Raw genomic sequence first — 12,325 nt, forward strand, 5'->3', positions numbered from 1 at the left:
TCCGGGAGCGACGGCAGGTGTGACGCGGCCAAGATGGCGATGATAGGAACCGCTCAACGAGCTTCACTTTTGCTCTTCAGAAACCTACGGGTGACGTCACTGAGGCTCCACCCATCTTTTGTATACAGTCTATGATTCCTACACATTAGCAGTGATTTACAGATTAGTAACATTAACACATTGATTGCTTGCCTTAGGGTGAATGTAATTTTTCTTATCTTAGTGTGACAGCTGAAAGTCTTTTCCACAATTACTTTTAGGCCTGGCTTGTGCTCCGTTGTGACTACTTAAAGTAACTCCTTAATGTGTGTCCGTAAGAACTGAGCGATGTTTTCACTTGTTAAAGTTTAGAATAAACTAATTCACAGACATATGTCGATCCAAACATTGACTATAGCTTGAGTGCAGCCTATTTTACATTGGGATATCTATCTGCAGGCACAAATTCCTAGAACTCACAAATTCAATCAGCTCCAACTGAGAGGGTACTTCATTTGTCACCAAGGGGACAGATTGCTGCAGACTTTCAGTCAGTGTTGCTTAGCTTGCTGTTCTCACCTCTAATACTGAAGCGGCTGCCCCAGTTGCCTTTTGACAAGGATGGAAAATGTGTCAGGTCTCCCTTTTGAAAATGTGCAGAGAAGAGTTTGTTTGCTGCTGTCCAGATGGTCCTCAATTCTCCTCCTGTAGTTCATGGCCTTCCTGATGCCTCTCTTCAGGCTCCTCAGGCTGTGCTGTGGCGAGCCCTGTCCCCAGACCTGAGCGTAGTGTTCCTTCCCTTCAGTAGCTGCTGGATCTCCCAATTTATCCAGGGCTTCCGGTTAGGGTAGACCCGGTTGTGTCTGTCCACCATCACAGTGTTTTGCAGTATTTGATCAAATGCAATATTTCATTTCATATGTGTTACCCCAGATTTTATTTAAATAAGGTGGAACCAGAGAAGAAATGGGGTAAATTGAGGTGGAGATCAGCCAAAATCTGGGGTGTGAGTTTAGACTGAACCCTGATCCAGCCTCTAAATCAGCAGCTGATAGCATATAAAAGGCAGGAATTCTCCATTCTAGACCTCAGTTTGTTGTTTAATACACTTTAGTCCACGGAAGAAATGACAAGGAGACAACTGTTTTATCCCAGAGCTGTTGTGACTGGCCTGGAGGACTAAAGACCAGCCAGTCAGATGTCAGGGAAGCTGGGGGTGTTTCCAGGTGCCAGGGACAGGAGCCAATCCTAGCTAGGCTGAACCAGAAATGTAGTCAGGTCAAAGGTTATTGGCTGATGTTTAACACTCATTCATTGATGGAGATCGATTCAAATTGTGCTGATGTTCAGATCTTCATGTTGTCCAGAAGCTGTTTCTGTAATAGATGTAGACACTACTTCACCAGTATGATCCATGTTCTCCTTTCTATCTGCAGGAGGAATCTACCTCTACCTCTTTGACCACCGAGCATCAAACTTGGCCTGGCCCGAGTGGATGGGTGTGATCCATGGCTACGAGATCGAGTTCGTCTTTGGCCTGCCACTGGAGAAACGACTCAACTACACCCTGGAAGAGGAGAAGCTGAGTCGACGCATGATGAAATACTGGGCCAACTTCGCACGGACGGGGTGAGGACCAACTAATGAATCCACTACGGAGGACCAAGCACATCATCATTTTCATCAGACTGGATAATCAGGATCATCAGGATGATCAGATTAGATCATTAAGTAAGATTAGACCTACAGCAGTCCAACATCTGTTGACCTTTATCCAGAGGATGTTACCTGGTGCTGCTCCAAAACATCTGAAGCTCCAAACCACAAATGGATTAACTTCCTCACAGGGAGTTCTGGTCTGATCTGACCCAGTTTGATCTGATCTGATCTGATCTGGCCTGATCAGTGCTCTGGTTGAACTGGTTTGAATCGGTTATTGCCTCCTGGTTCTTCTGATGATTGATGAACAGAACATGAAGATGTTTTGATTCCAGACATTTTACGGTTCGTGTTATCAAGATTATGTTCATTTCTGGTTCTGCTGGTTCTAGATGTTACTGCTCCAACTTACCTGATCCAGATGAAATGGATCTCCAGTTTTTCAGAAACCTGTTAGTGATCTGTTAATCTGAGTCAGGTGTGTTGCCCCTGAAGTCGGACTGAGAATACAACATGGCCACCCATGACTAGTCATAATGTAGGAGGGTCTTATTAACTGGGTCTGTGACATCATAAATTCCATTATCAGACCAGAAGAAGAAGGTAAACAGTAGCAGTTATTGCTGTGTATAAACTAGTGTAAGCTGCCACACCTGTCTTCAGATTTAAAACTGAAGCTATGTTCACAGCTGACATTCAGCAGCCAATTTGTGTTCTCTGAAACTGTCTAACTCCATCACATCACAGCCTTTGACCTTTGCTCCCATCCGTGTCATCTCTTCTTCTGTCTCTTTCTGCTACTCAGAAATCCCAATGAAGGTCTAAGTGACCGGGGGAGACGCTGGCCTCTGTTCACAGTGAGCGAACAGAAACACGTGGGATTGAACACGGAACCACTAAAAATCCACAAAGGTCTACGCAACCAAATGTGTGCTTTCTGGAACCGCTTCCTGCCACGCCTCCTCAACATCACTGGTAAATATTGACTGTCTGAACACCGAGGCAGGACAGGGCTCTGTAGACCAGGGATCACCAATTTAGTCCTCAAGGGCTGGTGCCCTGAAGGTATATACTGCAACACCTAATTTAAAGGAAATGGATCGCCAACAGCTTGTTGTCAAGTTCTGCACAAGTCTGTTTATGACTCATTCATTTGAATCAGGTGTATTGCTGCAGAAAAACATCCAATATCTGCAAGACGCCTGCCCTCAAGGACCGTAGTTGGTGATCCCTGCTGTAGGAGGTTCTCATCAGGTCCCAGATATAGTCATAGCATGATGGCAACTAACAACCACACAGGTTTTAGATGCACATTCTGACATGACAAAGACACGGAGGGTTAAAGTACATTTACAGTCATGTTAGATGAAGAAGTTATCTCTGCACAGGTAATATTACCAATGAATGAATGTTCTTTATTTGTGCAGTTTTTGTGCTTTTTTCTCTTTTTAATTTATTGTACAGCACTTTGGTCAGCTGTTATGTTGTTTTTCAAATGCTTTAGAAATAAAATGGTATGGTAACAAAGACATAACTTTTAACAGCTTTCAGTCTGGTTTTAGAGACTCCACAGCACAGAGACAGAAGATGTTAACGTGACCATGGACCTTCTAGTGAGTGCAGGTAGAGGAACGTGCTTGATTCGATTCTCTGAGATTTAAGTTCTGCCTTTGATTCAGTTGATCACAACATCCTCCATAATTTAGAGTCCTGGTTGGAATAATGAATTCAGCTCTCAGTTTATGCTACGATACGTGATGTGACTATATAATGTGATGCAATACAATACGATAAAATGTGATGCGATGAAAGCCAACTCAACAACAGGCTTAACCTGGGAGACATGAAACGTTGGGTGAATGCAAATAGTGCGGGGCAGCCTAAGTCTGACAGTCATAGGATTGATCAACTATCTCGGTCCAATAAATTAGGGGGAGAGCTTCCTGGATTTGGTCCCAAGTTGTATATTAGAAGACGATAGCTAAACCTTCTGACCAGCATAGATCAGGATCTATGTTGATCAGCAAACTGGTGAGTCCTCTCAACTGTCCTCAGAAGGGCAGCACGAATCTCCTGCCAGATCTTGCAGCAACTGCACAGAAGGAACCGCCAAATCGTGTTCCTGAGAAGGGATGGTAGCCTAGAGAAAATTCCAAAGGAGACTTCCCAGCAGCTCTACCAACCAAAGAATTGTGAGCATATTCGATCCAGGTGAGGCGTTCACTCCAAGCAACACAACGTAAGGCAGATTCCAGCTCCTGGTTAAACCATTCCGTCTGCCCATTAGTTTGTGGATGAAAACGAGAGGATAGACTTACTGTGGCCCCCAGGGCCCTACTAAAAGCATGCCATACCTGAGAACTGGGGCCCGCGGTCACTGACAACGTTAGAAGGGATTCCATGAAGTCTGATAAACGTGGTCCACAAGCAGTTGAACAGTCTCCTGAGCAGAAGGGATCTTAGGAAGTGTTACAAAGTGAGCAGCCTTGGAAAAGCTCTGCACGACTGTTATGATGTTTGGGCGATGTGTGACCTTGGACTATGGCAGTGGGTATCTGCCATATTTGTTATAGTGGGCCACCAAAAGGTCCTCTGAAGGAAAGAGAGAGTCCTGTTAACACCAGGATGACAAGCAAGATGGTACCACCTCATTGTCCTCATGGAAAGCACTTTGGGCTGCATTTATGTATGAAAAGTGCTCTATAAATAAAGATTGATTGATTGATTGATTGTCTAGCACCTGAGTTCTCACAGCCTTTGGAGCAAACATGCGATCAGGAGGTCCCGTACCAGGGTCAGGTTCCAATTACTGAGACTGCCATGCCTTCTCTATTAAATCCCATGTAAGAGTCACTATGATATGGGAAGGTGGCACAACAGTGTCAGTCTCGGGTAAATCTGTGAAAGAGAACTGGCGGGACAGAGCATCAGGCTTAACCTTGCGAGACCTGGGTTTGTAGGCAATCGTGAAGTCAAAACGACCAAACATCAGCGACCATTGGGCCTGACGGAAATTCAGTCTTTTAGCACTTTGAATGTATGATAAGTTCTTGTGGTCGGTCCACACAATAGATGGCTACTTGGCTCCTTCCAGCCAGTGTCTCCACTCTTCCAGGGCGAGCTTAATTGCCAGCAGTTGCCCACATCGTAGTTGTGTTGTCAGTGATAACTGTCTGGAGAAAAAGGCACATGGATGAAGATCTCTGGTCATTTTCAGAACAGTCGGGCAGCACAGCCCCAACCCCAATGTCAGATGCATCCACCTCTACAATGAACTGACCAGAGGCATCCGGTTGGTTGAGAATAGGAGCAGAAACAAAATGAGACTTAAGTTCATTAAAAGCCTCTGTTGGGTCAGACAGTGCCCTTAAAAATACTCCCTGGAGTGCTTCCTCATTGTACCTGGAGTTGGCAGCAAGAGTCCGAAAAGCCACTGAGAAGTCTGCTATGCTCTGGGTTCCTAGGCGAAGACCCAGCAGTCCTTAAGAGACCTCATTACCATGTTCACTTAAATCAAAAACACTCTTGAATTCTGAAAAAAAATTACAAATGGTAAGAGAAGACACTGGGGTCCGGGCGTTAAAGGCCTCTGCCCAGGCTAGCGCTCAGCCCCATAACAGACCCATGATGTAAAAGATCTTACACTGCTCAGAAGAGAGTGTAATTGGACGCTGCTGAAACCCCATGGTGCATTGCAACAAAAATCCCCAACACTTGTCAGGATCACTGAAGAAGTGTTCCAGATCCGGCATGTAATATTTCCATGGTGGAGCTGGAGCAGGTCCAGATTGGCTGGGAGTGGCCGCAGCAGAAGCAGGAGCAGAGAAACTAAAAGAGATGGTTAAAGCAGAGGCTGATCTGTACTTAGCAATGACTTCAAAACTTGATCGTGAGTAATTGACCCTGCTGAGCCAAAGCCTGCTGCCTGGAGTTTTCCGAACTGCTTGAACCTGGATCCATTGTCCTTTTGGCCAGATTGTTCTGTTAGGGTTTACAGGAAGACTTTTTTTTCTTGTCCAGATGCTTGTATTTGTCGTGGTGCTTCGTTTCAAAGTGTCTTCTTATGTTGTTTTCTTTTAATTCAGCAACACTGTCTCTACACAGAAGACAGCTTTGTCCTTTTCATTTAGGCATTTGTTGACAAAGGTGAGCACCTCAGTCAGGCTGCTAGAGAAAGAGCAAGGTATGCGTTGGCGGGCCGTGATTGACGGTAACAAGCTGGCAGTGTATTGTAGGACTTAGTATTATAGTGGTGCGCACACTTTATCAACGAGCCAGCTCTGATAGAGATTAAATGTGATCATGCAGGCCAAAAATAATTCATTCACGGGCCGAATGTGGCCCGTAGCTTGTAGCTGTAGAAGTCCCCCTCTGTTTGCCATGATTTTGGAATTACTCGGTTATGCAGATATTTAGTGTGTAATGTAGCTGAGACTGGAAAGCACGATTTGGTAACACGACTCAGCAAAACAAAGCTGGCCATGACGACGTGACGTTAGGACAGTGGTAGGGAAACTTTGCCCTCATCCTGAAAGTTTTCTATGTGTCCCTGCTCCAACTTACCTGATTCAAATTGATGACTCACTGTGCAGCTCTTAATAGGCTGTTGGGGCCATTTGATTTGGATCAGGTGTGTTAGAGCAGGGACACATGGAAAGTTTGCAGGAATATAGCCCTCGAGGACCGGGGTTCCCCACCACTGCTTTAGGGAGTGCTGATCAGAGAGTTGACTCAAATTGAGCCGTGTGGTGTTTACTATGTGAATTTTTTTTTGTTGTTGTTTTGTTTGTTTTTATTTTTGTACAACCCCAGTTCCAAAACAAGTGTGACACTAAAATGTGAACAAAAAAGTTATGATGGCAGCAACTATAAAACTATAAAAAGTAGTTCCATAGTGATCTCTGATCCTCCTGATCTATTTGTAAACATCTGGGAAGTGAGGAGACCAGTTGCTGGAGTTTTAGGAGAGGAATGTTGTCCTATTCTGGTCTGATGCAGGTTTCTAGCTGCTCTACAGTCTTGGACTTTTGTTACGGGATTTTTGCTTTCATGATGCTACAGTTGTTTTCTATTGATCAAAGATCTGAACTCGGGCAGGCCAGTTCAGCACCTGGACTCTTATGTGAAGCCATGCTGTTGTGATGGATGCAGGATGTGGTTTAGCATTGTCTTGCTGAAATCTGTAAGATGTTGCTATGAAACCTCCATGTACTTCCCCTCTTTAGACATGGCATCCATGGTTTCCAGAAAGTTTTCCACTTTGCCTCAGACCATTTTAAATGAGCTTTGGTCCAGAGAAGACAGCAGTGTTTCAGGATCCTGTTCACACATGGCTTCTTCTCTGCATGACAGAGCTTTAACCTGCATTTGTAAATTTAAGGGTGAACTGTGTTTGCACTGCTTTCTTTGCAGTTTTACAAACATTGATCTGTCTGTTTCTATACTGTGTATTACAGTTTAGGGTTGCAGGGAAGTAGGGGTGGGCGATAAATCGGATATACTCGATATATCCCGAGTTGTTTGACCCGAGATATATAAAATAAGCATATCGCGTATAAATAGTCAAGCAGACTGCCCCCTCACAACAGCAGATGGCACTCACCCCGCCCGTACAGCGCATGCATGTTGTTGCATTACTTGAAACGGGAAAAGAAACTTGGAGACAATGGAAGTAATACCTGCAACGTGCGAACTTATAAATGTTAGGGGATGGAAGCTGAACGTGGTACGGACGATTTAGTTATTAAGAAAAACAGCTCTGGATCCATCATCTGGCGGTGGTTCGGGTTTCGAAAGGAAGACGTTGAACAAAATGCAGTTATTTGCAAAATATGCTGTAAAACCGTTGCTACAAAAGGCGGCAGTACCACCAACTTGTTTCACCACCTGAAATGTCATCCTCAGCAACATGAAGAATGTCTCAAGCTCCGCGTGGTCACATCTCCACCGACACGGAAGAAATCATCAGACGAACTGGCCGCAAAACAAATGACTTTGGTTTCTTCGTTTGCTAAATCAATCCCATACGACAGAAAAAGTTCAAAATGGAGAGAGATAACGGCTGCAGTAACAAGGTACATTGCTAAAGACATGGCCCCAGTTAGCGTTGTAGAAAAGCCTGGATTCCGAGACCTCATCAAAACACTTCACCCAAAGTATGATTCGCCTGGTCGCAAATTCTTTGCAGAAAAAGCGCTACCAGAATTGTACATTTCAGTGCGAGAAAAGACAGCAGAAAAACTCAAAAACGTGACCCACTTCTCTACAACTACGGATCTGTGGACCAGCAGAACATGTGAGCCTTACCTCAGCTTAACAATACATTACATCGACAATTGGGAGCTTAAAAGTGCGTGCCTTCAGACAAGTTTTTTCCCTGATGATCATACAGCAGAGTTAATTGCACAAGGACTGCAAGATGCTCTCAGTTCATGGAATTTGTCAGAAACTCATCAAGTCTGTGTCACAACAGACAATGGGACTAACATAATCAAAGCAATGAGTCTGAATGGGTGGAGAAGACTACAGTGTTTTGGCCATCGATTGCACCTTGCTATTGGTGAGTATTTGTATAGGTTTCCCTCACTCTAATTGAGACATCATTTATATTTTTTTATAACAGTGGTTAATATAACTAAAATACTATTTTATATTTCAGGACAATTAAAATTAAAAACTTTGAAACCGTTTCAGTATTTTTATGCTTTTATGCTTGAGTACTTTCAATCATTTTTTTTCATGCAATTAAAAATATGAGCATTTCATTATCTATTCACATCCAGTTAAAAACTAGCCATTCTTACGTTGAAAACAGTTTGTCATTCATATTGTGGTGTTATTGACAATATATATTTTGTAAAGCATATGAGTTTTTTTTAAACATATGTCAAAGGTCAGATCTGTGGAGAATAAATTACTTAAACAGTTCTCACTATTAGGCTGAATGAATAATTATTTCTATTTAATCTTTTAAATCGTTTCCCCACCCCTTGCAGAGAGAAGCATGAAAGATCCCCGCATTGATCGAGCAGTTGCTGTTTGTAAGAAGATTGTGAGTAGCTTCTCGTTCAGTTGGAAGAGGAGGAGAGACCTGGCCACTGCACAAAGAGAGCTCAACATTCCTGTACACCAGCTGATCAGTGAGTCTCCTACCAGGTGGGGATCCCGTCAGAAAATAATTGAGCGAGTGCTGGAGCAGGAACGAGCCATTTCTCTGGTTTTGTCTTCAGACAAGAAAACACGTCATCTTGTTCTGACCTGGCAAGACCTGGAAGTTTTAGAGTCAGTGCAAAAGGCTCTAAAACCCCTTGTGGAATTCGCTGATGCTCTGTCTGGTGAGGACTATGTTACAGTGTCCACAGTGAAGCCTGTGCTTTATCTTTTCAACACCAGCACCTTGGCAGTTCAGGAGGATGACACTCCACTGACCCAGTCCATCAAAGTCTCCATCCTGGATTATTTAAGAGAAAAGTTTGCTGACCCTGCCACTGATGCCCTGCTAGACATGGCTTCGTTTTTGGATCCACGGTTTAAAACCATGTACATCAATGCAGAGAAGGTGGAGGAGGTCAAGTCAAGAGCCATATTGGAGATGGAGGCGCAGGCGATGCTGTCTGACCAGGGCACAGCACGGTCAGCTGCTTCACAGTCTCATGAAACACCAGCAGTGTCTGAACCAGAGCCACCAAAAAAGAAAACTCTTGGAAGTTTCTTTAAAAAGGCAGCAAACCCCTCTTCCACAGCTACATCGTCACTCAAAGAGACAATGAAAGCAGAATTGTCCATCTACTTGCAGAGTCCAAGTGCTGACACTGAATCTGATCCCCTGCTGTGGTGGAAGGACCATGAGGAAATGTTTCCAAACCTGAAGAGTTTGGCAAAAAAATATCTGTGTGTGCCTGCCACTAGTTCCCCATCAGAAAGGGTATTTAGTACCAGCGGGAATGTGGTCACATGTCACAGGGCATCACTCAAGCCAGAAGCTGTTGACAGGCTTGTGTTTTTAGCACAAAACCTCTAGACACATTTTTGTGCTGAGTGGTTATTGCAAACAAGCGATAGACAAAACCATGCCACCCACTTCAGTGATTTAAAGTTTGATTTTTGTTTTTGCATTCACATATTGGACTTCCATTTATCTATTATTTTGTATTCTGGGTTTTTTTTTTGGGGGGGGGGGGGTATTACAAACTTGAACAAGCAGAAAAAGTGCACCTTGTTTATTGAAATGTGCTAGTTAAGAATTCTTGCTGATGCATTTTACTTTTTGTTTTTTAACTTATGGACTTCTGCTTCTGTGCCAATTTAATTTTAAATATATTAATTTATGTTGTTTAATTGTCTTTTACAACAAATGCAGTCTTGCACAGAAAAATGCACTTTAATTTGTAAAGTTTTGAAATGCCTTTCAAGGGGATGCTTGTTAAATTATTTTTTGTTGTTGTTGATAGCCTAAGCTGCTGTTGTTAGATGTTTAAGGACCAGGTCACAGCAAGGAGACCCGCTGTGTTGTTAAAGAATATGAGTGTAGATCCCTGGTTTAAAAATAAAGTTTGTTAAATTTAACTTTATTGTGATTTCTCCTCCCCCTTCCTCCCTTAAACAGTTTTTTTAAATTATTTGACTTGAGTCTTTTTTATGTATGACAATGTTAAAATCAACATTTACACAAAATTTTAGAGGAGATTTCAAAACTTTGAGATATATATCGTGCATCAGGATAGAAACAAAAATATATCAGTTACAGGCCATATCGCCCAGCCCTACAGGGAAGCTGGACCCCAGAGGCCTGACTTTTTAAGTCTTAATGTGTAACTCTGTGTAAGTCTAGCTTTTTCAAATATATAATAAGTATTACAAACATGTGGAAACCACACAGCTGCCATGTCCTTGCTGCTCCATGAGCTACATCAGCTTAGTGAAGCCATTTAAGCTCCAGCTGCTAACCTCCGTTTCCTCCATGTTATTCCTCAGACAACATTGACGAGGCCGAGCGTCAGTGGAAGGTGGAGTTTCATCGCTGGTCCTCCTACATGATGCACTGGAAGAGTCAGTTTGACCACTACAGCAAGCAGGAGCGCTGCAGCGACCTCTGAGAGCCCCCACAGAGAGAATGAACCTCAGTGAACCCTATTTATTTCACAACACACACTAACTCAAGCACTGTTTTTCTTTATTTGTGTTATTTATTCTATTTATTGATGTGTTTTTATGGATTTATTTGTATGTGTGTGCGTGTGCTATTAAGGAAACTTGGAGGAATTATAGAAGAAATGTCATTACCTCGAACTGTGCTTGTGTTTAAGTCAGACTTACCGATGGTTTCTTCAGTTATCTCGTCATTTTTAGTTTTCTGGAGGATTCCTGTGTTCCAGAGTATCAGGTGTTTGGTGTTGTTGGACTAAACTACAGTTTCTGTTCATGTCTCTTTTAAAGGCGTTTTGTCCCCTTCTTCTTCTTCTTCCTCCTCCTCTTCTTTTTGTGTTTTAGGACCACTATTCCCATTAGCTGTCATGGCTTTTCTGTCTGTGTGTTTCATGTGATGAAACCTTAAACTGTGTAACACTGTGAGAGGAAGAAACTCATGTCATTTGAACTGGTGCTGCGTTCAAGTTCTGTAGGAAAAGAAGCAGAAACTGTTTAATTGTTCAATGTCCAGCACACCTGACAAATCTTTCAGTAACATCTGTGTGAGATGTCAGTTTTTCCAGTCGTCTATCCTTTCCTCTTTTCTTCCTCTCATCTTTCCACCACCTTTTTTTTCTCTTTTCTTCCTCTCCATCCATCTGTTTCTTCCTCTCATCTTTCGATCTCCCTCCTTATCTCCTGTTTTACTGCCATCCTCTCATTTCTTTCTCCAACTCCACCTCTTTGTTTGTGGGGTTGCTGTGCCTCAGGAGGTAAAGCTGTCGTCTGCTAACTGGAAAGTCAGTGGATCGATTCCAGGCTTCCCCTGACCACACACTGTTAGTGTCATGCCTTATGCAAGACACTGAACCCCACATTACCTCCCGATGTGTCTATCGGGGGGATGACTGAAAGTGATAGAAGAAATTGCTAAGTATAAAAAAAGAAGTGCTGTATGAGTCTGTGTGAATGGGTGAATGTGAAATGTAGTGTAAAAGCGCTTTGAGTGGTCAACATATGACTAAAAAAGTGTTATATAAGTACCATTTCTCCTTTCTGCATGTTTTTTTTTCCTCCTTCCAGCCATCCACCTCTCTGTCTTCCTCTCTTTTTGATCATCCTCTCCAGCAGTCAGTCATCTCTAACCCGCCTCCACCAACCTCTCCTGTCTTCCATCCTCCATCCTTCACTGCCTCCTCTCACTCTTGTGTCAGAGTTCTCTATCTACATTCCTCCTTCCATCATCCCTAGTTCCATTCAACTCATCTAACTTCTCCTGTCCTTCATGCTTCCTCCAGCTCGTAGTTGCACCCCACCCCCAACTCCCACCTCCCTCCTCCTGCTTTCTTGTTAGTCTAATGGAGGCAGAGTTATTCACTCAGGAGTGAGATAATGTGGCAGTGCGCTGGCTCAGCCTCTGGCCCGCCAGCCAGCACGATGCAATGAATTGATGGAAAATGGAAGAGAAAAGGTAGAGAGAGGAGGAAGGGAGAGAACTGAGGGGGAGGAGATGTGATGGAGAGATGAAAAGGCAGAGTTACCCACCGTTACATAACTGTAG

The 12,325-nt window shown here is 43.4% G+C and overlaps 1 protein-coding gene across 1 annotated transcript in view; it reads left to right on the plus strand.

Annotated features, from left to right (window-relative positions):
- Positions 1–11,132, plus strand: part of ache (acetylcholinesterase) — a 34,965-nt gene extending 23,833 nt beyond the window's left edge. The window contains exons 7-9 of the mRNA XM_041984846.1: positions 1,416–1,608; positions 2,444–2,613; positions 10,612–11,132. Coding sequence (XP_041840780.1) covers positions 1,416–1,608; positions 2,444–2,613; positions 10,612–10,733 — 485 coding nt within the window. The 3' untranslated portion in view covers positions 10,734–11,132. The remainder of the gene's footprint in view (positions 1–1,415; positions 1,609–2,443; positions 2,614–10,611) is intronic.
- The last annotated feature ends 1,193 nt before the right edge of the window (positions 11,133–12,325 follow it).

This window comes from Melanotaenia boesemani, chromosome 5, assembly GCF_017639745.1.
Source record: "Melanotaenia boesemani isolate fMelBoe1 chromosome 5, fMelBoe1.pri, whole genome shotgun sequence".
Lineage (NCBI taxonomy): Eukaryota > Metazoa > Chordata > Actinopteri > Atheriniformes > Melanotaeniidae > Melanotaenia > Melanotaenia boesemani.